Source organism: Phacochoerus africanus, chromosome 2 (assembly GCF_016906955.1).
Source record: "Phacochoerus africanus isolate WHEZ1 chromosome 2, ROS_Pafr_v1, whole genome shotgun sequence".
In the NCBI taxonomy this organism is placed as follows: domain Eukaryota; kingdom Metazoa; phylum Chordata; class Mammalia; order Artiodactyla; family Suidae; genus Phacochoerus; species Phacochoerus africanus.
In genome coordinates, this window is record NC_062545.1 from 148,424,496 (window position 1) to 148,451,302 (window position 26,807).

The window sequence follows — 26,807 nt, forward strand, 5'->3', positions numbered from 1 at the left end:
AACAGGAGGAGGAAGAAGGAGGCGGGGGAGGAGGAAAGGAGGCCCAGGGCAGGCAGGGCCCCTGTAGGCTGTGACCACAGATGCAGCCAGTTCCCATCTCACCAATTCCATGAGAGTGGGAGGGGCAGGGGCCTCTGGACCTGGCAGAGCATCTTAAAAAAACAAACAAAAAAACCCCACATCACTCCCACCACCATGAGAGTGCAAGTAAGGATGGGGATGGCACAGCCGGCCTGACTTCATATCTTCAGAGCCAAGCTGCCCCCTGGTTGGGCACTGACCAACGAGCAGCCCAGCTGCTTCACCCATGTGGGTGTTCCAAGCACCCACAGTCTAACATCCCCACGTAGCGGGGGGGATGGACTTCCCAGTGGTGCCAAGACGATGGCAGCATGGAACTAACTGCAGTGAGCAGATCACTGTGCAGCCAATGCACTCAGTTAAAAAGCCATCAGTTGGCCAGACAGGACAAGTTCTTGAGTTGACAGTGCTCGGCCCTGACAGAGCTGGAAGCGCCCGAAAAGCTTTGTTGCGACTGTATGTTTATATAGTAGCAAACAGGAAATGAAAAATTTTAAAGATAACAAATGAAACGGCAACAACAAAATCAAATACCTAAAAATAAATCAAACAAAAGGTACATAAAACCTCTACACAGAGAAAGTCATAAAACATTACTGAAAAAGTTGAAGAGTATCTATATAAACAAAGGGATATGCAATATTCATTAAGAAATTCAGTACTTAAAAATTAATTCTCCTCCAAGAGCTACAGACAGTAAATGCAATGCCAATCAAACTTGCTAGAGTAATTAAGGATGATTAGCACAGAAATGGATTAACAGACCAACCAAAGAAGAGGGTCCAGATTTGTACCCGCCATGCATGCATGCACACGATTTGTATAGGGACTGGCACTACAGTGGGGAAGGCCAGCCTTTTGACAACTTTCAGGGTCCACTGGGAATATACACGGGAAATGGGAACTTTCCCATCTTCACAACAAACTTAAAACCCAATGCCAGATATCTAGAGATGGAACTGAGAAAGGCAGACAACAGCACATCTAGAAGAGAAGAGAGTTCTTCATGACCCGGGTAGAGAAAGATTCCTTAAGCTGTGATGAGACTGAGCAACTGGATCGTATCTAAGATCTAAAGAGAACTAAGAATTACTCTTTGTTGAGACACAGGAAGACAGTAGGGAGGCCACAGAGTGGGAGGAAATAATACACACTTAACCACAGAGCACTTGAATGTAAAGAATTCCTACAAAAGAAGAGGGAAAATGCTAACTATCCAATGGAGAAATGGGCAAAAGACACATTCAGGTACTTTCTCAAGCCCAGACGGCTGGTGAGCATGTGGGGGAAACTCAGTCTCATGAGTCGTCAGGGAAAGGGAGCCTGGAGACACAGGAAGACATCAGAACACACCCACTGGGATGTTTGAAACTTTTAAAAACCCGACAAGTGTGGACAAGGTCATAGAGGAACTCTCTCACCACAGGAAGAATGAACACTGGTGCAATGGCTCTGGAAAACTAGGTTCCCTGAAATGAACTTAAGCCGATCCATGACCCAGCAATTCTACTCCCGGGCACAGCCGACAGAGACCCAAGTCTGCACACGTCAGACATGTGCACATGGCTCCAAGGAGAGCAGCTTGCAATGCAAAGGGCCAACAGCCATAGAAAGAAGAAGTGAACAAAGCCCTGCAACACATGACAATGTGGACAAAACCCACACGCATGTCACTGTACACAGGATGCTAAACCAAAAGGACACATATCACACAGACCTGTGTTTGTGATAAGCTGCTGAGTAGATACAAGGATAGTGGTCCTTCTGGGAGGAGAGGTGGGAGAGGGAAGTTTCCAGAATGCTGGAAAAGCTCTGTTTCCTGCCAAGTTGGGGAAGCGCTCACTTGTGGTGATAACAATGAATCTGATACTTTTTCAAGTTTGTGTATTATGTTAAAAGTCAACAAAAATTAAAGAACAAAAATCAACAAAGTGTTAAGTATTATTCTTGCTCTTAAGCAAATTCCAAGTACTGACCACAAGCTCAAGGCAGACCGGAAGCAGAGCTTGTGCTACTTTGTGGCCTAAGATAAGGTGCTCGTCAAATGACAAGTGCAGGAAGAGGACCTCAGGTGCAAAACTGGAACTAATGACTTAAAAGCTGCTAAATCTAAAACTTCAGAAAACAAGAGGGAAGCTGATGAAGTAACACATATTAATCTAAGACCGTAATGCAGAAATGTTGACAGAGATTTCTGAGGAAGTCTACACCCAGGCGCAGCCTCTTCACCTGTGACCACATACTGAACCCTGAGTCATGCTGGCTCAGGGGGCTGATGGAGCCCCACGTGGAAGGTGGGAAAGCACATCCACCTCCAAGGGCGCCAGTGCACCCAGATGCCCCCTGGGTCTCACACTGCTCTGCTTGTGCCTAGGGAGAGAGCAGAGGTGCTCTCCAGCTGCTCGGATGTGTTGACTCTCTGCATTCTAATTTCCTGATGCCTCCAGCCAGTCCTCATCATCCCCTTGGCCAACAGGGCCTCCTCTGCTCTCACCCAGACTATTTCAACTCCTTTCTCACCAGCATCCTCCCTGCTTCCCATCCCTCCTCACACAATGCTGACATCACTCAGGCCTCCCCAGTAGTTAGCGCAGCCACATTTAGAGTCCTGGACAATCCTGTGTGGCAGCAAGTGCTCTGCGCCCTTTCTTGTTCCACTCTCTTTCAGATACTCTCTTTGCCTTTGGTTTGCTGCAGTCTGAATGTTCTACACCTGGGTTTAGACTCTTGGGCATTTATCCAGCTCGGAGTGTTCTGGGCTTCCTGGATCTGTGTTGGGTGTCTGTCATTAGGTCTAGGGAGCCCTCAGCCACTTCTACCTGGAGCACCTCTCCTGCACCCGCCTCTCTCTTCCTGCTGATGCTCCCATTACAAGCACACTTCTCACTTCTTAGATGCTCTGTACCATTTTCTGTCTCCCCTTTCAGTCTCTCCTTTTGCTTCTCAGTTGGAAGTTTCCCCTGAGTCTCTTCAAGCTCACTAGTTCCTTCCTTGGTCACGTCCAGCTGATGGAGAATCACAGGAGCTGTCATTTCTGTTACACTGCCTTCCATTTGCTTCTTCCTTAGTCTCCATGTCCCATGATGCTATCCAACCTGCTTGTGCACAATGTATACTGTTTCTCTACTCTTTCTGATAGAGCTCTTAGATGTCCATCCTAGTTCTTTTACATTCCCTGTCTGGTAATTCCAAGAGCTGTGCCATACCTGAGTCTGCATCTGATGTTTGCTTTATTTCTGCAAACTGTTTTCCCTGCCTTTTAGATGACAGCTTGTTGTGTCTGTTTACAGTGGGACATGAGGTATCAGGTAATATGAACTGAGGTACACAGGCCTCAGTGTAAGGTTTTAACCTAGGCAGGAGCTGGTGTGTCTGATGTTGCTCCCCCAGTCTAACTGGAAGCAGAGTGACCAGGCCCGGGGATGGGGGATGGAACAACCGCCAGAACACACCAGCAGGGCTCTTCCCTGCAGATGCGAGCTTCTCTGCACATTGGGACTGTGTGTTACCACACAGCAGCTCACTCTGAATCACCTCCACCCTGAAGGCACGGCCAAACCTGGATATCGCTTCTACATCTAAGCAGCAGAACTCCTCTGGAGACACTACTCTGGACAGTGAGTCTCCAGCCCGGGGCTGGTACTGTGGGTCATCTTTGCCACTTCTGAGCCACATCCTTGCTCTCCCCTGACAGACCACACTTCCCATGTTGTGCAGGGCTACTGTGTGACCACCTGTTCCCTGAGCTCCTCTGTACCCGTGTCTCCTATCTCATGACATGGGACATCCTTCATCTAGGTCAGCACCACTCCTTTGGGATTTTATTCCAGCAGTTTCATCTCTCCAGAATCTTCCACCTCTTCCTGGCTACCAGCCTGGCCTTGAATTGCAGCCACATTTTCAGTGCCCTGTGCCTCAGACTATCCATTCCCCTGGTCCACCTCAGACTGTTCATTGCCCTGCACCTGTCTTCACCTTCAATTCTGCAGGGCCTCTGTCTATACGATGTCACTCAATGCTCCAAACAGTCAGTTGCATAACTGTTTTCCAGTCTGAATCGTATTAGTCTGCTGCATTTGACATCTGTGATTTCAGGTCTTGAAACTTCTTCATTTTGGCTTCAACTCTAGCCTCTGCCTGACTGTGGGTCCTCTGCTGACTATACCTGTTCTTGGAGGTGCAGAACTGACTTGGCCAGGATTATCACACAGTGTCCTCAGGTACAGGATCCTCCCCTTGGTTCCAATTCACCCTTAATTCTCTACTTTGACCAGGAGGTAAGTATAGGATCGTATCTCACCGCATCTAGAATTCTCTACTTGAAAGTATTAAAAGCACCTCAGAATGTCGGTGTTTGGTATGTTTCAGGTAGTGAATAGCATTTTTTAATAGGACATTGGCTTAGATGTGCCAAGATTTTTATTTTCCTAAAATACATGCCTTAACATTTATTCTAATGGATTATAATCTGGTCTTATCGTAATTAACCCATTAGATTGGTAGCTAGTATTTCAGATTAGAATTAGATTGCATGCAGGCCTTTGTGTTTCTCCACCCCTAGACCTAGGTTCAGGAGGGGATGATGGGAAAACAGTGGCCTCTGACAGTGGGGAGGCCCTCTTAGCCTCCCCATCTTCTCCCTGCATGACGTCAGCTCTGAAGTGGAGCTGGCCAGGCCAGCCAGGCTTGCATCTCATCTGGAAGGTCAGCCCTCGTGGAGCTGTCCAGGCAGCCTGCAGGAGTGCCTCCAGCCCTGTGACCCATGGCCCTGGCTCCAGGACGCTGCTGGAGCACTGGCACAGGGAAGGCCCTCCGAGACAAGCCACGACTGCTTCTTTGAGCTCAGCTCTTGCCGCTCCTTGGAAATGCACTGGCAGCAACACTGAGCACCCAGGTCCTGCCACTGATGGGGAGACACGATCTCTCCCTTTTCTCAGCCCCAATTCCCTAGTAGGCCAGGCTGTGAGGGTCCATTTCCAGTGCTCCCCCAACGCTCCACAAACTCAAGATGATCCAGGTTCAGTTCGCTGCTAAGTGGTCCACTGCTGCATCACCCACCCTGAGGGAAGGTGCTCAGCTGTGTCCTCATGTTGCCTGAGGCCCTGCACAAGTGAAGGCTCGCTCAGCGTTCCCGGTGCCACAGGACAGAACTGACCACTGTGGAGACTTCATACTCACTTTATTAGTAAGAAACAGAACTGAGATGGTAAACTGGTAGCCAAAGAGTACAAACAGAAAGAAACAACCTTACAGTAACTTGCAACAGCAGCAACTAGTTGGACCAGCGCCCAACAAGCAGAGCCAACAGATTCAGGTCAGACAACAGAGGCAGGCTGGACCTGCAAGTGGAGCCACCACCTTCCTGGGTGACAAAAGGATGGTCCAAACTCACATTTTAGTTTGAAAAACTAATACTGTAGCATGAAGAAAGTAACAAACTCAGCATTTTAATACTTGAACTAATTCTAGTCATTTTAAGGGGGAAAATAATTACGCTACTACCCTTTATTGATCCTTAAATCTTACAAATGAAACGTCTTACCTGACATTAATCTTACTTTATAACAGAGATTTGGATCTTGAGTGTCCTTTTTTCTTTAATGTACTAACTCAGCATCAAAACAAAAACAGAACATGTAGTTAAAACCTAGCATCAATTTCATTTCATACACATTTTACACTTAAAATGTGTATGAAATGAAATTGTGGAAATGACATACTTAAAAATGTCCGAGAACCTATTTTTCATTTAATTAGCACCCATAAGTTATCTTTAAAACTACTGATTCTTTATCCAGAAAGCCAAGGTGTAAGAACAAATCTAGGGGAAGGACTGATTACAAGGAGACTTCAACCTGATTTCCTTCTGGAATCCAGAGCACAGCTCATGTCACCTGCACTGGCTGTTGAAGAGGAAAAGGGCACACACCCTCTTGAAACTAAGCTGCTATAATATCATCATACAGATCTCAGATTTGGGGCAAAGGCATCATTCAAGACTGAAATTAAACCTTGGAAGAAATAATTTTTCCTTATAGTTTGGAATTAAAAACATATTAAGTGATCCATTATGAAAATTCTGTCCTCTACATTATGTGCTTCAGCCCATGTCTGTATCTTAAGGCTATGAAACAATTTTTGTACTTGTAATAATAAAAAAAGCCCAGTTATTAATTTTAACTTAAGGAAATTGTTGCTCAAATGATTAAATATTCACCCCAAACAAAACAAACTCTTCTCTGGTGTGTATGGTGTGCAAGCTGCTCATTTCCACAGGTTAATGGGCTGCGTGAAGGGCTGGTACATCTTTCTCTTTTTCTGGTTCTCATTTTTGTGCCTTTATTCTGTGGCTGTGCGAGAGGGTCCACACTGCAGCATGGCAATTCCATGGCTGCATGTACAGGGCGTCAGCTGTCCGTTCACATTGCTGCAGTGAAGAAAACTCTATTTCACATCGGTATAAGTAGCAAGGTGAACAGAAATCTAGCTACGACTTCTCACTAGAAGACAAATTTGAGTTCTAGCCTAGCTTCTTAAATCTGTTCATTAACTCTGAAGTCACTTAACTTGGTGCATTTAAAAAAACCTTTTCGTAAGGCCAGCACAGCAAGTCACACTTGAGTAAGCCACTACTTATTAAGGGTTTACTACGCACAAAGTGTAGGGAAAGAGGGAGAGGACAAATGTCTCCACGACAGATCCCTTCTTTCAATTATAATCTCTTTAAAGGTGGTGTTTATTCCTAATCCCCAAACAGATGCAGCAGGCAATTCACACAGAGTCAGGCTCGCACGCTGACTGGGTGGCAGAAGTGGAAGGGGACATTTTAGCTGTCTGTCCACGGTGGGGGATGGGGGTCAGAGGGCATGTGCAGAACCGGGCTTCAGCACTTGCTTCTGTCCCAGGCTCCCATGGAAAGCACACCTGTTAAGCTGACACAGCAGTGTGAGGCCATGGGTATGCTCACCAGGTGAAACACTTGAGACTTTGAGCTCTTCTGATAATGTGTGTCAATTACAGATGCTATTCTACCCTCGTTTAATGGCCTTTGGATGGCGACTTCAGTAGTTAACATGTCTCTCATTGACTCTCCCAAAGACTGACCCCTCTGCATTCCATCGGCCTCTACTGAGCACCTGATGTGTTTATCTGAAACATAACTGTAGTCCTCAAAAAAATGAAACAAGGAATTCCCGTCGTGGTGCAGTGGTTAACGAATCCAACTAGGAACCATGAGGTTGCGGGTTCGATCCCTGACCTTGCTCAGTGGGTTAAGGATCCGGCGTTGCCGTGAGCTGTGGTGTAGGTCACAGATCCCGCGTTGCTGTGGCTCTGGCGTAGGCCGGCAGCTACAGCTCCCATTAGGCCCCTAGCCTGGGAACCTACATATGCCGAGGGAGTGGCCCTAGAAAAAGGCAAAAATACAAAACAAACAAACAAAAAACAAAAATGTAACAACTAGAGATTAATTGCTCGACTGTGTCCATGTCTTCTTTTCTCAGCACAGTGCACATAGGGACTGAGCAGAGTGGTCCAGCTCGAGAGGGCAGTGAGGAAGGAGAGGGCAGGGGGGCTCTGGTCCACACGCTGAGTCCAAGGAGGAACACATGCAGCTGGCACACACAGGGTCTGGGCAGGGAAGTAAATGCACTAATGGTGCTGTGACCAGGGTTTTCACTGCCAGGGCAGGAGTTATAGGAAAGAGAAAACCACAAGAAACCCCTTGGACTTGAACTGGATCTGGGAGTGTGTCTGCACATATGGTGCTCAATAAACGTAAAAGCACAGACTTACAGAGGTATGTGTCCACCACCCACCCTTTCGTCCTTTCACCAGCCTGCCCACCAGGCCATCTGGTTGGTCCATCCAAGCACCCGCCCCTCCTCTCACTCCACCTGCTGTTTGGGGTTGGGAACAACATAGCTCCATAGCAACACACACTCAGGTCCCAGACCCTGACTTCTAAACACTCTCCGCTGAAATGAACCCAAGGTTGATCCCAGGGCTTGGCAAACAAAGGACAAGGTGAGTGTGGAACATTGTTTTGTGGCAGAAAAAAACAAAAACTGTTTTTAAGTGGTGGGTTCATGATAATGGGACACAGACACAGGGTCAAAAGGACTCCTATGGGCTACCTGTCAGGGACGGTAACAGCTACTAACCCCGTGAAGGAACAGAAAAGCACAAGGCCTGACAGCAGGACGTGCCCACTGAGATCTACAGCCCTGTGTGGGCGTGTGCTCTGCACTGATATCCCCCATGGGAGCACGTTCATCACCCAGAGCACATTGCTAAATTCTAGCTTTTACTACAGCTGTGTCCACCCCCAACCCCCACTCCAACAAAGACTTTACAACTTTTTATGGGACTCTCACTGTACCTTCTCTCAGCTCCTGATTCCTGCCCCGAGGAGCCTGAGCACAGGGAAGAGCAAGGCAACCCCATCTCCAGGGGGTGTGGGTCTCATGGAAGAGGCAGGTACAGAACAGAGCTGGCTGGCCAAGCACGTACCCTGCCCAGGGTACCAAAAGTTCAAAGATAAACCATCTTTGGGTCCAGAAGCTCAGGGGTAGATGAGCTCATGGTCACCCCTCCCTTCAGTGCCTGGGCTGCCCCAGGAAGGCTGGCAAGTCTCCAAGCACACTGTGTGGGGAGAAGAGGGGAGGTCCGGAGCTGAGCTCCAAGCTGGGGGGGGGGGGGGAGATGGTACACCGTGAACAGTGCATAGAGCGTCTGGTGCTGGATTCCTGCCATGGCCCTGGCTCAGAACTAGCCTCATCCAGTCTGTATCTTATAAATACGGTGCTGGGTATGCCCAGAAGAGGCGGAGTGGTGGTCTTCATTATGTGAGAAAGGGCACACTAGTGACACTTTACATTGTGATTAATCGATCCCATAGATAAATGAACAATTTTTACAGTGTGGAAACTCACCCTGTAGAAGTTTTGTGTTCTGTGTCCCGCAGTGCTGCCTGCAGTATGGACCAGGCACTGGGATGCGGGCTGTGGGACAGGAGGGTGCCAGGCCGATGTGAGACACAATGAACTGCGTTGGGCCTGGTCTGACAGTGGAGCTGGGGACAAGGACTCCCTCCTACGACTGTGGGGAACCTCAAGTCGGTCCAAAAAAGGGTCACCATGTGGTGACATCCAAGACAAGCCCCGAGGGCCAGGGACTCACAAAGATATGGACAATGGTGTTTCGTTGAATCCTGTGGAGAGAGGAAGCAGGCCACCAGCGAGGGTGCATGGCAGGTGTGGCCAGAGTGAGGACAACAACCCAGGTGCTCCAGGTAAACAGTGCTCAGGTGTGCTGGCCACTCACCACTCACATAGCAAAGATTTATTCCAACTGCTATTTTAAATTTACCAAATCTCCTGATAAAGAAACCACTACAAAGTGATTGGCAACTTGGGTACTAACTTGGCAAACGTCTAGGAACAAACACTTTTGTGTGTCTATATAACACACAGATTGCGTGTTCAGGGACTTTAAGAATCTGAAGTCCAAGACCTGCTACGGGAATGATCCTCGGTGTCCTCCTTACTTGCTGCAGGTCATAAATCCTTCCTTCTCTCCACTCCCAAAGGAATTTTAAATCCCTAGAGTGTCAAGTTTTGACCTTTTTATAAATTCATAAACTTTTAATATAAAAATTCCTTTTCATCTGTTTTGAAAGAATATAGTTTTGTAACTTAGATTTACTTCGAAAAATAAGAATGATCATCAAAAAGGCTGTTCAGTTGCAGCTCTGCCTGTAATGTGTCTTGTCTGCTTTTGAGGACGTTTACAAGCTTCAGGGCAGCAAGCGAGCCTTAGATGCTCCAGGCGATGCCGCTTCCTCTGCTGTGCCGTCTGCACTTCATCACAGCCACCTATCTGGTGTTTCATTGTCAAAACAGGTATCACCAGCACTCTTTCCTCCTCCAGGAATGCAAAGTAGCTCCACAGCCCTCACTAAGAGCATTCAGCAGGGCAGAGAGGTGTTCTGAAGGTCCTCCTAATATTGGCCTCAAATTCGCACAAATTCTAATGAACTGAGCAAAATAGCTTACTGGCTCCAGTCTACTGAGCTAACTAACCGTCCTCAATAACTAACCTGAATCGAGACAGTGCACAGAGCACCTAGCGCTGTTCACTAACAGGATAGAGTGGTTCCGAAGTGAACCACCCAAGCTTCCAAGCATCCTCATCGGACCAAACTGCTTCTGGATCTCCACTCCTTTTCACACTCTCCACTGGGCAGTGGCCGAGACGCAGAGGAAGTGAGCCCTGCAGGCAGGATGGCACACTGGGGTGGGGGTGGGGGCACTGGGCGGCGGTGGGGCGGGGCGGGGGGGGGAACGGACCCTGTAGTAACAGTCTGCTCCATCCAGAGCTCTTCCTGAGATGTTGCCCTGACACCACAGTTTAAAAATATTAGTACATATTTCAATGATTTACTCAAGCTTTCTAAGTAGAAGGCTCTGTTCACTGGTGGAAGGACTAATTAGCCTTCACTAATATGTTCTGGGGTCGTTTTCCTATTGTCTCTTGAAAATATTACTAGGAAATACACTAGCACACCAATCACGATTTACATTGTAATTAATTTATCCCAAAGATAAATAAACATTTATTACACTGTAGTGATTTGTCCCATAGAAGTTTTTGTTCTGAATGTGTTCAAATAAGAGTTCAAAAACTTTCATTCTGACTTCAATGCCTCAAAAAATTTTTGATATTGATGATAGTAAACAGTTTATTATTTTTTTATGGCTGCACCCGTGGCACATTGAAGCTCCTGGTCAGGGACTGAATCCAGGATGTGGCTGCCACCTACACCTTAGGTGCAGCAATGCTGGATCCCTGAACTCACTGCACTGGGCTGGGGATTGTACCTGGGCCTCATAGTGACCCGAGCTGCTGTAGTCGGAGTCAACTCACTGCACCACGGCGGGAACTCCAGTATTAAGCATTTTAAAAACAGCCTTTCAGAAATGTTTGATGTGAATAACTGTCCTTCAAAAAGAAATCTCAGGCAGTTAACAGCTTACTATAGCAGGAAAACTAAAACTCACATGATATATTTTAAAGTTTTGCAAAAGGTAATTATTAGCTGACAATGCTAATAACTACATGGAGAAAAGAAAGCAATTTAATCTCATGTTAAATCTATCATACACGTATTTTAGTTAATGCAGTTTTTAAAAAAAGTCTGGTACAGCTGCTACTCTAATGTAAACAAATCAAATTTTAAAAAAACACATTAGTATCCAGAACATATTTTCAGACACATGAAAAGAATTTAGTTGAAACCAAATGTGATAAGATTTGTTTCTCAGGAATATACATATTTTTTAATTACTGCTTAGAAAAAAAGTGACTAAGGAGGAAAAAAACCACGAACTACTCTTTAAGAAAAGGCATGTAACCATTCAGTGAACATGGGGTACCACACTGGAGGCAGGGATGGCAATGGTGCCACAACGAGGCCTGAGTCCTGGGTCTCCCTGAGAGAGCTGAACTGGGTCTGTATTACTGTGGCCACAGGCAGTAGCAGTGGACCAGGGACTCCCTGCACAGGGAGCCAGTAGGCACAGGGCCTGGGCTGCCTGCCCCCAGGGGGAGGAGCTGTGCTTGAACAGCCACCCACTTCCCAGGCAGTGTCCTCACCTGGCGGCACCCCACTTGGCATGCCAGGTCAGGGGTGCTGTCTCCTGACCACGGTGGGTGTGGGCCCAACAGTCCTGCCCTGGTAGGCCTTCCCTTCCAGCTGACCTCTGGTTTGGAATTTTCCCCAATAAAGCCTGCTTCTGAGCCAAGCCATGCACACAACCATTTGAGATTCACGGTGACACTCGAGGGCCCATTGTGTAATAACAGAGGGCATCCAGACTACACAAACCCAGCTGGTCTGGGTATCACAGCCCTCCTGGGAAGATGAAGCTACTGGGAGGAGCAGAAAACAACAGGAAACTCTCATTATCTTCCTCTTCTGTCTTCATTCACAACGCAATCACCTGTCCATTCCAGTTCCCAACAGAGGTTCTGAAACGTCCTCATTTTCAGCCTCGCTAGGTATTTCAGATCATGTTTCTTACCCATCCAGAAAGGCCTTCACCAGAAATGCTTCAGGATAATCTGGGAGCAATAAATACTTAGTTTTGTGAGTTTACATAAATTAAAATCGAAATGTCATGAATGTCATGAGAGATAAGTCATCACAAGTTCCACAAATTTCTAACAGTTTTTATGGCCTCAGGATAAGAACTCAAGATTTCAAAAAACAAACACAATTATGAAAATACTTATTTGCCTCTTGGATAAATTATACTTATCTGTTAAGAAGTTGATTATGCAGAATTCAGCTGTACTGCTCAGAAACGATGACATATCATCAATTAGTTATTTTACACGTAACAAATTAGTAAGCCCTTCTCATTCAGAAATTTAGGTAAAACTAAGTCTATTTAGTGATTCAAGTACTTAAATAACAAACGTGCTGTGTTTCCCCTTTAGAGCCCCTGCTTTATAGGCAGATTCACGTGGGAAATCACCCACAAGTTTCGAGTTTCACAGCTTACAACCTTGCTATGCGCCCTGATGGCTTGGCGTCCCAGAGGCCATCTCGGGGTTGCATCCCACTCAGCTTCTCGCCTCCTTAACACCTTCCTGAAGTTACAGATTCCTTTGTATTCACACTGCTGAATGAAGATGCCCAGCACTGGGCCATCAAAGTGGGCAGCTGCGCCAGGGCAGGGAGAGGGTGTGTGCTGCTACAGCCCCAGGCCAGGCTGGCTCCGAGTCTAACTGCCACCGAATTACTTTACTGCAGCTCTGCTTCTTGAGTTCATCTTTTTCTTTTCTTTTTTCTTTTCTTTTTTAAGGCCGCACCTGAGGCACATGGAAGTTCCCAGGCTAGGGGTCTAATCGGAGCTACAGCTGCCGGTCACATCCACAGCCACAGCAATGCCAGATCTGAGCCACATCTGCGACCCATACCACAGCTCACCGCAGTGCCAGAACCTTAACCCACTGAGCAAGGCCAGGGATCGAACCCTCAACCTTATGGTTCCTTGTCAGATTTGTTTCTGCTGCAAATGAACTTAGATGATGGGAAGTCCCAAGTTCATCTTCTTCTGATGAGGCTTTGAAACACTATGCTTTGTTAATATTAATAACAGTTACCCAACAAGCATTCCCAAAGTCTTTTTATCTCTATAGACCATAATACTATCTGCTGCAGAATGTAGCTCTTTTGTGAAGCCCATGATTGCATTTTTAAACAAGTATTTACATCCAAATATATTTTATTACTCAAGAAGGCAACTTTTAAAAAAATTAAGGGGTGCCATGATTGTATGAAACCACAAAAAGAGAGACTAAAGTCTTTCTACTGTAAAACTTTAATATAAATCAACACAACTTTTAAAATATTAATAAACTGCCCCCTTTACAATAAAAGAGCTATTCTCCAAAACAGCCTTGATATTTCAACTTGCCAAGTACACCATAGCTGATTCTATTTTGCTCCATTATCTGAAAAGGCCTTTACAACAATTCAGATAACGAGAAGCAGCTCTAATTCACATAATGGCCCATATCACCTGTCTGTCAATGAGACATTTGAAAGCATCTTTTTATTAGAAACACAAATCAATATGCCCCAGGGATTGCAATAACTGCTGGAAGCAATCTGTATTATCATTTCATCCTTGCTGTTCTTGCTCAGAGCAACTTATTATTATGAATGGCGTGAAAATGGCAACCTGTCACAATTGATTTTTCCTAACCGTCTGTAAGAATTCTTCCCTCTTAAATGTAATCAAGAATCATCTTATTAAATATATTTCAAGCTAGGTCTTAGAAAGCAGTCCATTACTCAAGTTGTATTCCTTATAATTTAAACTTTCACTAAATATTACTTTAAAAGTAATTGCTTAGTAATAAAAACTTTTGATTTGTTCAATGTTTTAAAACTGAATTTTCAAACTTGGGTAGATCGCAACCTCTGCTTGGCATCTGTCCTCAGCAAGCACTAACTCTGCAAAAGAGCTTCAGAAATTTCTCTCTACCTTAGAACTTTCCTCCGTCTAACAATATTTTAGGCTTTATTTTCAATTCCCACGTCTGGATGAAACACACTACACTTTGAAAAGCATTCTAATAAGCTCCTATTATAAGGTAAAATTGTCTATTCTGATTATATAAAATTACCAAGTTAGATTTCCAGAGCCAATTTCAAGGCCATTCTAAAAGGATGAACTCAAGTGGGACGTCTGTCAGAGTCACACACATCAGTTTCAACGTGACTAATCTGCTCAGGGATCCCCTGGACATCTTAAACCGTGGTGTCTATTAAGGGGGCAGCAGGTCTCAATCTCCAGCATGTGTCAGAGACCCCAGTGGTTCTGATCCAGGAAGTTGAGGCGGGGCTTCCAAGGGGTGGAATAATGCCACAGATGTGAAGTTGATGTCAATGGCCCAGGGCCACTCAGAGGGTGTGAGACGAGGCTGTGTGGTCAAGTAGAGAAGGCAGCAGCAACAGAAAGGGCCCAGCTTTCTTTTAAAAAACGCACACTTGGAAAAAAGGGGCATGAAATCTGCAACCACAGAAAAAAGTGAAAGGAGTAGGGAACTTGTGTTAAACCTAGTTCTAGGGAGATGATTGGTCATACTTTTCTCCTTACTTTTATACTTGAATTCTTTTTTTTTTTTCTTTTGGGCCACACCTAGGGTTTATGGAAGTTCCCCGGCCAGAGGTCAAATTGGAGCTACAGCTGCTGGCCTACACCACAGCCACAGCAACACAGTATCCAAGCTGTGCCTGCAACCTAAACCACAGCTCATGGCAATACCGGATCCTTAACCCATTGAGCAAGGCCAGGGATCGAACCTGTGTCCATATGGATACTAGTTGGGTTTGTTACTGCTACACCACCATGGGAACCCCTGAAATTATCTTTAAAAAGGCAGCTAGAGAAGAACAAAGTGGTCAAAATGAAGACAAAAAGGAAACTTGGCCAAATAAAGGCCTGGGACACTAGGTGAGTAAATAGTAAGTTTTAAAGTACACTTTATGAGACAACCAATATAAACTGGTCAAATATCTAAAACCCATCTACTCAGCTCTTGGAAAATATTCACCAAGTGCACAGGATGGTCCTCAAAAGCCCCAGACACATGAGAGGGAAATCACGCTCACAGCCCTAGGCAGCAGAGAGTGGCTGGTGGTCCTCCCAGGGGGAGATGGGTTTCTCCAGAAAAGCTGTCATCGAAGATGCAAAACCTGTGCCGTGCACAGGATAACTGAGAAAAAGGGGCCTGGGAGTGGGCGTGGGCACTAAGAGTGCTGTGACGTCTAATCTCAACCCACGGGACCCCTCTGCTGTCACCGACCTCGCTGCCCATCTGCATGTAGCCAGTTAGTGTCATTGCTGTGGGGAGCTCCTGTCAGCCCTCTGCTCTCACACCCACCCAATAGCCCAAAACCTGAGACCAGCTGTTTCTTCACTTCTGCTTCGGGGCTCGTGAACATCAGCCTGAGGAAACCATACTGGCTCCAAGATAAATTTAAGATTCTCAGCACCAGCTGGGTCCTTAACAGTGATCAATAACTTATGACCCTCAATTGTCAGGCTATAATCTTTCTCAGTGCTCTTAGGAGCTGTCTCTAGCTCTTTCCATGTTCTGCGTCGGTTTTACTACACCAACTATTACTATCATTAACTGTTTCTCCTTAAACTGGCATTCCTTTTAAGAACTTAAAACAATGTTACAAGTTCACATGATCCTCTAATATACACTATAACGAAGGCAGAAAACAAACGAAATGCAGAGTAAGAGGAGGGGGAGGAAAGGACGGGGGGCGGGGAATACTAGCAGATTAACTTATGATTGTAAGTATTTCCTTTTTATTTATTTATTTTTATTGAAGTATAGTTGATTTACAATATCATGTTGGTCTTAGGTGTACAGCACCATAATTCAGTTATACACATATATATATTTATTCTTTTTCAGATTTTTCCCATATAAGTCATTACAAAATACTGAGTATAGTTCCCTGGGCTCTACAGCAGGACCTGGTTAGTTATCTACTTTATGTATAGTATGTGTATCTACTTGATCCCCCTCCTTCCCCTCTGGTAACCATAAGTTTATTTTCTATGTCTGTGAGTGTCAATATTTTCTACAAAATCAAAGAAACCATACCATATTTCACATGGTAGCTATTCTCCATATAACAGTATATAATTTTCCATTAAGCATTTTTTTTATTTATATATATATGTTACTATTAGATGCCTGTGAAACTTACTCTTCCAAAGAATATTTTTCATCTTTATAAACTAAAACCCTCTCGGAGTTCCCGTTGTGGCACAGTGGAAACTAATCCAACTAGGAACCACGAGGTTGTGGGTTCAATCCCTGGCCTTGCTCAGTGGGTTAAGGATCTGGTGTTGCTGTAAGCTGTGGTGTAGGTCGCAGATGCGGCTTAGATCCTGCATTGTTGTAGCTGTGGCTGTGGCCGGCAGCTGTAGCTCTGATTGGATTGCTAGCCTGGGAACCTCCATGTGCCGCTGGTGTGGCCCTAAACAGACAAAAAACAAAAAATAAAATAAAGTAAAATAAAATAAAATAAGACCCTCTCTTCTTTTATTGAAAGCATTAGTAGTTTTGCAATACTGATTTTCTCACCAGAAATAAACAGAATCAATAAAGCCCTCTCCCACAGTAGTGTCAGTCAGGGTTTGTCACTCGTGCTTCCTGGGAACTTTGGGCCCTGCCTAACAACAAGTCCAGTCTTCCATCCTACAGCCCTTGGCCCGAGGGTCCTCCTTCAGAGTTCTATCTGCCTTTGCATCTGAGCGCCTCAGCCCTAGGGCCCATTTGTATAACAGTGTGACTCCACACATGACCCATTCCTAAGTATGTGCTTCCTGTCCAGATCACTGCCTGGCACTCGATCCCTCCCTCTATGTCTGCACCCAGGAAGCTCTCAGAGACTACAGCTTCCCTGAAGAAATGTGATGAAACCCAGCAACGACTCAACACATCTTACATATTTCCTTTTTTGTCTATGCTCCTTCTTTGAATCCAAAAGTCTGTTGGTTTAGTAAGCCACAGAGGCCACTGAGATGGAGTTTTCAGCTGACGTCTTATAGTGAATAATAATTTCTGTCTTCCTTTCTCTACTTAGGATCACACATTCTTTTCATTCAACACGTATCAATACTTGCCCTACATACATTAAATCTGTTACTTTTTGCCCACTGTATTATGCTTGTAAGCTTTTTCTGAATTTTATTCTTATAAATCTGGCATTTAAACTTTAAAGATTTTATGACATATGCAAATTTAGAGATTTTATTTCTCTCCTAAAACGATTCCTTGGTTTATTAAAAATGTTTCCACATCAGGGCGGAGGTCTGTTCCCACAGCGCCCTTAAGGAGCAGTGGGCACCATGCTGATGCATTGCTGCGCGGCATGGCCCTCTCCTTGCTCTAAACCTGATGGCAGCATTCCTCAGAGGCTACTGAGCAGACTTGCGACACAGCACAAGTGATGGGGTTGGATGGGCACCCACCATGCACTAGCAGCTACCCCTGCTCTGAGGGCTCCAACTAGAAGGGGAGCACCAGGTGCTGGCTGAGCACCAGGGAGGCCTGACCTCAGAAAGAGCATGTGTGCTCCTCATGGCAGGCTGACACACGGCAGAGCCAGAACTCGGATGCCATTCTGCAAAATCCCAAAGATGTCCTTCCTACCCTAAGAGGCATTTTGTTCACACCAAGAGAAAGAAGAAGGAAGAGAAGAGGAAAGAGGGAGAGGAGGCACAGTGCGAGGAGGGAGGGAGGAGGAAGAAGGGGAGAGGGGGAAGGAAGCAGGAAGGGGAGGAGGAAGAGAAGAAGAGAAGGGGGAGAGGGAGGAGGGGAGGAGGAAGGAGAAGGAGAGGGCAGAGATTAGGGGTGCAGAAGGAGAGGCAGCAGCAGACTCAGCTCCTGGACTGACAAGGGTCTGGCTGAAATGCATGGCACCCATTCACAGCTCACGCGTCACTTCACAGATAGATAATAGTGACAGGTAACATTTACTGAGCAGTGAGACACAGAATTTAGCTGCTGGCCCAGAGTCAGAGGGCTGGTCCGTGGCAATAACAGACTCTAGCCCAGGCTGGTCAGGCTCCAGGGCCAGAGTTCTTAACTGTGTCATAGACGTGGGAAAGGTCACCTGAGTAACTATGGATCAACACCCAAGGGAACGAGCACAGTGAGCTAAAACCAAAGGTGACCCAGAAAAGATATGACTGCGTAGATGGACAATGAGAAAGTGACAAGCAGGCTGAAGGGTAAAGTAGAATGAAAAAATAGTTGTACTAAAAAGTTTTAAGACTTTTAAACTTAATATTTAAAATTAAATTTACCCTCAAATATTATCATAAATATAAAAGTAAAATGACTATGGAAAAAACCCTGGAAGTCATATATGTAGTATCTGACATTCTAGTTTGGTTTCCTAAAGAAAGAAAAACAGTGTACTTACTGGAAAACACATAGCCAAGTATGTGATTCTCGTTCTTGTCATTAGTTTAATACTTTAAAATAATTTTAATTCTATTTTAGAATTACTGACTTGAGTATATATGATTTGCTCAAAGTTTTACATATACATATATGTATGTATGTGTTGACAGATTTTCCCATTATCAAAATCAGAATTTATACTAAAATAATAGCAGCTCAACATCTTTGACTTCTGCAAACATGTCACATACAGATGTCTGGAGCCCTACCACATGCTGGCGTGTAAAAGGACATCGGTCTCACCGGGGTGACTCAGCAACCCTGCTGGGTGGGGGCCCTCTGGGGATGGGAAACACGATGGGTGCTGGAGTGCAGCACTGCAAACAGGCCCAGGTTTCATAGGACTGGTGATGTCTTCCTAGTTTTTGAGGAGTTAACTATCTTTTAAAATAGTATTTGGATGAAAAAAACGAAACACATTTTGTCCTAAAAAGATCTTTTCGAAGAATTATTTCATTTCTATTGCTTTGTTTTAAAATTTCCTGCAGATTGCACCTTTCCTATTACTTACTCACAAAACAAGGTGTGACTCCATGAAAGGATTTGTTGTTCTACTTAGATACACAGAGATTGTATTTCAAAGAAAAATGAGTAAATGCACCGTTAGAAAGAGCATCTCATTCACTAGAGATCTGCAGATATTATGACTCATACAAAAATGTGTTATTCAAATAATTACTACTGAGAATTCAAACTAACTTTTTGATATGATTTACCTCACACACACACCAACTGCTTAAATAACAATTTTAGGACTGAAGAAGGAATATAATTAATTTAGAAATATAATCATGGAGTCTTTAAAACTAAAATCTGGTTTTCAAAATGCTTCTTCTGAAATGGAAATGACTTGAATAAAACCCGTCTAATAACATAACACTATCAAATAAAATACCATAAAAACATTAATATAGACTCCTTTATTTTAAAAATGAACAATCAACATAAAAGTAAAGAGTGCAAGTTGTAAAATAAATAGACTTAAGAGAAATTAAAAGACCCACAATTAAATGTTAAATTATGGGCAAATTATATATATATATATATATATATATATATATATATATACACACACACACACACACATACACATATATGTATATATATATATATATATCAACAAAAATTTAAGAGACATAAAACTCTTCTTAACCAAGAATAGAGTTCTGAAAATTCTTCGACACGAGCATGTTGTTACACAAACACAGAGAATTCATACCCTAAATCACCAACACTGTGAAACTCTGCCTGTGTTCTGTACTAAGACAAGGTGCATGGGCCACTCAGAACCACATGTGCTCTCCCCAAAAGGAAGAGCAGGCATTAAGGCAGTTGGTCCTCAACCTCACCTACCTTATTTTTGGGATTGGATGTGTTCATTACACTTCGAGTTTCTTTTCCGGTATAAATGACAACACCGATCACAGTACCTGCAAAACACAAAAGTGGTCCTTACAGAGAAACGTGAAGGACACAGGGAACACTTCCTAATTAACTGTTTTGATGGAAAATATCATTATATCATTTAATTTTATATATATGTATCCAACAGCCTATTAAATTTTGGTAGTTCAATAAAATCTAATCTCAACTTTAAAAATAATCTTTGAAAAACTCAAATGATTTCTTAAGCAATACTAATTTACTGACACATAACATTAGAAAAGGTACTAATATCCTTTCAGTGACATTGTTTGTTCCTTAATGTCTATTAAAATTGTAACTTTAACACTGAAGTAACATGGAGAGAGCCTTCACTCTTAACTGGTCAGAATCATGTGCCCTCAAGCCAAGATGGTACCAGGTGAACCTGTTTCCCTGAGCACAAGTCTAAGGGTACCTTCCACTGTAAAGGCTCAGCACTATGAGGTACAAGCGCCCTGCTGACATTTCTGCATATATATGATGAAAACAAGAGGAGAAATATTATAAAAACAATATCTGACTTTGAATTTAGATGTCTCTTTTATTCATGTCTCCTAAAAGTTTGGTTTTCTAATTGTGTATGTCAAGAAGCAATGGTAATTTTGTGCTTTATCAAAATGAAAATAAAAGAATAATAAAATATCCCTAGAATGACCTATAGATTCAAAGGCTCAGATCAGAGGCACTCATCTCTGGAATATGAAATTAAAAACCATGGAAGTCGGTTCCTAGACTTCCATAGAACTGCTGCTATGCATAATTTACATTCCTAATTTGTTCAAAATTTGAAAGTGAAAAAGAATATATCCGTAATATTGAAATCAACAATCACTGAAGAATTAACTATAGTAATTATATACAAACTCTTTGATGTCACATTAATGTCACATGTGGAATCTAGTGAACCCTAAGCCAGGATCGGGAAATAAACGTGACCACAGTTTACATAATGGTGTTTACATGACAATGACAGCTACATATCACACATCCCACCACACTACCAACTGCTTCCTTCACAGAACCCAGAGGAAGACAGAAGATGCCACAGCACCACTCAGCAGATACATCTGCAGAGGTTACATGATTTTCTTTGTAAAAAAAGCATTCCCTTTTTCCCCTTTTTAACTATGTGCCCCTGGCAAAGCAGTGAAGCCTGCAGTTACTGTGCTCTTGAAGGCAGAGTATGCCCTGTTTGACCATGGGCTCCAGTCCCACCAATGGGAACATGGAGAGTGACTGTGACACCTGCACTGAGTCTGGGCTCCACCAGCTAACTGGGCACAGCAGGGGAAGGGGCAAGACCTTACCAAAGGCATATGGAGGTTCCCAGGCTAGGGCTCAAAATTGGAACTGCAGCCACTGGCCTACACCACAGTTGCAGCAACGCCTGATCCAAGCCATGTCTGCAACCTGCACCAGACCTTGAGGTAATGCTGGATCCTTAACCTACTGAGCAAGGCCAGGGATTGAACCTGCATCCTCATGAATTCTAGTTGTGCTCTTAACCTGCTGAGCCACAACGGGAACTCCATAAAGGCTTTATTTTTAAATTTCTAATTGGTCATGAGGACTAGTGTGTAAAATACCACAACAGAAAGTATCCAAGGGAAATGAATAACAAAAAATTTGAGAAAATACCTGGCCCCATTTTCTTAACATTAAATTACTTCATCAAATTCTTGAAATTTTCTGGGAGCTCCTGTTGTGGTGCAGCGGAAACAAAGCTGACTAGTATCCATGAGGATGTGGCTTCGATCCCTGGCCCTGCTGAGTGGGTTAGGGATCTGGCATTGCCATGAGGTGTGGTGTAGGCTGCAGACACGGCTTGAATCCCATGTGGCTATGGCTGTGGCTGTGGCTGGCAGCTGTAGCTCCGATTCGACCCCCAACCTTAAAAAGAAAAAAATCTTAAAAGCTTCCAAATATTTACTCTCACTTTCTGTCTTTATCACCATCAATATCAGTCCTGGACACCCTCCCCACCCTTGTCTATGCACACACGTCCAGCAGCCCTATTCTCAAGGACTCATCTTTTCTTCCAGGCTCTTGGTCATTTATGAGCAGAATCTCCCATGTCCACTTGTCACTGAAATGTGGCAGGTTTCCTGGTTCTCTGAACCAATAAGGGAAAGCAGCAGGGCACTCTGGAAAGTCATGTTTGTCCCTCTTGGTGACCCTCAGTCCTTGGCATCTGTCTGTCTGTGTCAACATGAGTTCTTGTTCCCCCATGTTCAGTTCCTATGATAAGGGAGGGAGGCCTGAATTCACCTAGAAGGCAACTTGAATTCAACTGACATATAGCTTTTAAAGAATAAAGTTTTTGAAAAGACTGGTCTTTCCTTCTCAACTTGTAACTAAGTGTACAGAAAGTAAGAGTCCTCACATTACTCCTAGAATTCTAGGTACCTAAAGGAACGAGAAAGGGTTACCTATGTGGGTGAATGTGCTTTGATGCCTAATTTGTGCCTGCGTTGCTCAGATACACAGCTAGGAGCGAACACTTGCCAAGGTCATCAAGAGAACTAAGGTCAGGAGAGAAAAGCTGCGCATAGGGAATTACCCAGGTATCACGCGCCTCCGGCTTGGGTGCCTCTATCCCTCTGAGAAGAAAGGCCAGAAATCAATAGTACTGGGGATCAGTAACAACATTGTAACATAAGGAAACAAAAGATCAAATAAATTTATAAAGAAAGAGAGACTCTTCAAATATCTTTATGAGGGAACTCAATCTTGACCCTTTATTGAAAAAAAAAGATCAATATGATGAAAACAAAAACCTAGACACACCTAGACACAGAAGATGTAAAGCCTGTGACCAAGGATGTAAATGTGCCGTGTTGTACATGCTTCCCCGACCTCTGTCACATGCCAAGTGCTGAAGGGCACAGCCACTGAGGATGGTGCCCTTGGGTTCAAAGCCTGGCCCAATTACAGCCCAGCTCTCTGACTGAGCTGACAAGGGTGGGCCTCTGAGCCACAGCCCTTCTCCTGGGCTCAACAGGGACTGACCTGCTGGCCCCCGAGGCCTCCTCATGGTGTGCTAACCTTACTTCCTCTCTCTTTTTCTTTGGAGAAATTTGAAAATTCCATCACGACAAAAAACATCTAATCCCTGATCAGAATTTCTACCTATTAAGTCGCTATGTTCGTATCATGCATTTTTAAAGCTATAAAACATTCTCTGTCCTCTAAAGGGGGACACATGTTCTCCTCTGGGAACTGCTCCATCGGAACACACATGCAGAAGAGCCCTCGGATCACTGTCTCCAGTCCACTGTGCCCTTTCACATGGTGGTCCGTGCTACCAAGGGCCCTCCCCACGCCCCCGTCCACCCATCTAGCCTAGTCATGCCCGTGTAAATCTAGTTCACACGTCCTTCCTTGGAAAAGTCTCCCCCAGGTAAGGTTTGCTCCTTTTTCTAGGCACCCTGCACTTGTGTGAGATACTTCGCCCATCTCTGTAAGGTCTTTCTTGCCCATAAGCTCCTGAGGACAGGGTCCATAAGGATTTTGTCCCTCACTGCACCCCCAGTGTGTGGTCTGGAGCCAGGAGTCCACACAAAGCCATTTGTGGACAACTACTCTGGGAGAAGAGAGCTGTCAGCATGGGCACGGACAGTTCTACCCTGTGTGTCTCCCAGCCTCCCCCCACCATAACCCCCGCCCCCCGCTGCTCCTCCTGGTGCCAGCAGCAAGGTCACCTACTTTCTGAAATGGTGATAATCATTTAGATTTTCAGCACCTCTGGAAGAAAGTGACTTTCCAAAATGTATATTTAAGTGGCTTCCCTGTTTGACCACTAGAAGCACGCCAACATACTCCAATTTTATCAGAAGAATTTTCATCCTGGCCCCTAAAGACCTGGTCCGATCTACCTCCCAAGGCCCCTGCCTCATCCAATGCTTTTCTTCCCCATACCTCCCACCCCACTGGCCTCCCGTGAATCCGGTTAGATGAATGAGTAGTAAGTTCGCTCTAAACTTACTGTGTGCTTCCCCAGTTCTGGGTGACACCAGCCTTAAAGGTACACCAACAAATCCATCAAGAAACAGGCGTCACCTAGCAAAAGGCCCCCTGCACTCCTTCATGAGGGGCATGGCCCGAGCTGCCCCATCTGTTCCTCAAGGGCACCAAGGGGACAGCAGCAGCTTAAGCCTGGGCCTGTCCCCCACCTGCTGAACTGGGGTCTGTGTTTCTCTCCATGGGGAAAGCACTTGAGATACACTTATTTGGAGACACTTAAAAACACAAAGCATCTCCTATATATGAGAATTCATGCTAAAAATAGAGCTTATTTCTTACCTGAGGCAACAACAGTGCTTGCCCACAATGTATTTTCTATGCTGAGACTTTCATGAATGGGTGGATCACTGTCTTCCTGTTCAGGAACAGAAGAGCAAAAACAAAAAACAAAAAAAAACACACACAAATTAGCAACTTTTTCATTACTCATACTTTAGACACCTACAGTAGTAAAAACAAGTCCACCAGGTGGGCCTGGCTGACAAGCTGTGGAAAGGCAGTGCAAAACGGGGTGAAAGTCAGGCACTTAGAGGATTTGGGGTGATGGAGGCACAGGAAGCACCAGCACCATGTCCCAGCTGGATGGCAACTACAGGAGTGCAATCTGTCAGCTGTAACCAGTCTGCCACCTGCGGGAGGCATACGCATTCCAGGGAAGAACTGGACAGTTACTGCAGGCAATTCTGGTGACCTACACGTCCCACCCCAGCCACAAGGCAGGAGGCCAAGCACACGATTCTAGAGCAGTTTGCAGAAGCCAGGGTGGGCAAGAAGGACCCTGCGCTATGTTGCTGATGACTGCTTCAGATGGCAGAGATGCAGCCAAAGAGGCAGGTGGCCATTGCTGTTACACCTCCCCCATTGTGGCAATCCCCTCCCCCATCAAGTAGATTTCAAGGGCTAGTGCCCTTTATCCCCTTTGCTTTTCTCTGTTCTTCCTTTTCAAGCCAGACATTAAAGACTACAACATTCAAAAACAACAGCATACATGGAAGGAAAGAGAAAATGACTGCCTAGGACCAAGGAAAGTCTCAAAAAAGACATAAGAAGACATTAAGTTTACATCGAAGGATGATCCTCAGCAGAGTCTATAGCAAGCAAAGAACAAGAAACAAAAACAGTGACAAAACCCCAGCAAATTCTGGTTTTGACTTCTAGAGTTACCACAGTATTATGTTCAAATGTAGAGTGTTTAAAAAAAAAAAAAAGTATGGCCCATTCAAAAGAAAAATATAAATAAACAGAAATTATCCCTGAAAATGACCTCATGGCAGATATACTAGACAAAGATCTTAAAGAAAAATATTATAGATATTCAAAGACCAAAGATGTGGAGAAAGTCAAGAAAATGATGTATGAATAAAATGTAAATGTGAATGAAGAGACAGAAACCTAACCAAAGACCAAAATAATTCCAAGAGCTGAAAAGTAGAATGATCAAAATGAAAAACTCACTAAAGGGACTTAAGGCAGTTTTGAGCAGGCAGAAGAAAGAGTGACCTTGAAGGTAAGATAAAGGAAGCTAAGAGGCTGAAAACGTTGAAGAAAACTGAAAGGGACTAAGGAATCCATCTACAGGACACAACAAAGCAAATCAATATATGCATTGTGAAAATCCCAGAAGAGAAAACAGAGCAAAGAGAAAATCTGAAGAAATAATGGCTGAAAATTCCCCAACTTTAATGAAAGAGATGAATGTAAACATTCAAGAAGCTCAATCAAATCCAAGTAAGAACTGAAAGACACTCACACTGAGAGACATTATAACCAAACCAAACCAAAAGACAAGGACAAAGACAGAATCTTGAAAGCATCAAGAAATAAGCAAACTGTCAGACTTCACTTAAAAAAAAAAAAAGTGAACTGTCACATACAAAGGATCCTCAATAAAATGATTAGCAGATTTCTCATCAGAAACTTTAGAGGCCAGAGGCAGTACACTAATATAGACAAAGTGCTAAACAAACAAACAAAACTCTCAACCAAGAATCCTATATCTTATCTAGCAAAACTGCCCTTCAAAAGTGAGGGAGCAATCAAGACATTCCCAAATGAACAAAAGCTAAGGAAGTTGGGAGGGACCAATGGACCTTTCCTACAAGAAGTGCTGAAGGGAGTCCTGTAGGTTGAAGTAAAGGGACACCAGACGGTCCTTAAAACCATATGGAGAAACAAGGATCTCAATGAAGATAATTACAAAAGTAAACATTATTGTAATAATGGTTTATAACTGTACTCCTTGTTCTCTACATGATTTAAGAGACTGATAAATTTAAAGAAAAAGAAGCAACAATTGTTACTCTAAACTAGTATCACTATAACTTTGGTTTGTAATTCCAAATCTTGTTTTCTGCATAATTTAAGACATTCATGCATTTAAAAGAATTATTAGTTTATATTTTAGGACACAATATATGAAGATGTACGTTTGTAACAACTACAACTGAAAGAGGTGGGGATAGAGCTGTAAAGGATTAGAGTTTTTATACATTATTTAACTTAAGTTGGTATAAATTCAAATTAGAGTGTTATAACCTTAGGATATTAAATGTAATCCTCATGGTAATCACTAAGAAACAGCTATAGAACATGCAGAAAAGGAAATAAGAAAGGAATTTTAAACATTTCATTATAAAAAAACTGACAAAACACAATACAAGAGTGTAACGCAAGAAATGAGAGATAACGAAACTATAGGCTATATAGAA

At 44.0% G+C, this 26,807-nt stretch overlaps 1 protein-coding gene across 4 annotated transcripts in view; it reads right to left on the minus strand.

The window, feature by feature from the left end:
* The window catches only part of ATP9B (ATPase phospholipid transporting 9B (putative)), a 196,314-nt gene that overhangs the window by 85,498 nt on the left and 84,009 nt on the right, over positions 1–26,807 (minus strand). For all 4 annotated transcript variants that reach the window (XM_047766914.1, XM_047766915.1, XM_047766916.1 and 1 more), the window contains 2 exons: positions 24,379–24,454; positions 20,005–20,081 (listed from right to left, as the gene is read on the minus strand). In XM_047766914.1, coding sequence (XP_047622870.1) covers positions 20,005–20,081; positions 24,379–24,454 — 153 coding nt within the window. The remainder of the gene's footprint in view (positions 1–20,004; positions 20,082–24,378; positions 24,455–26,807) is intronic.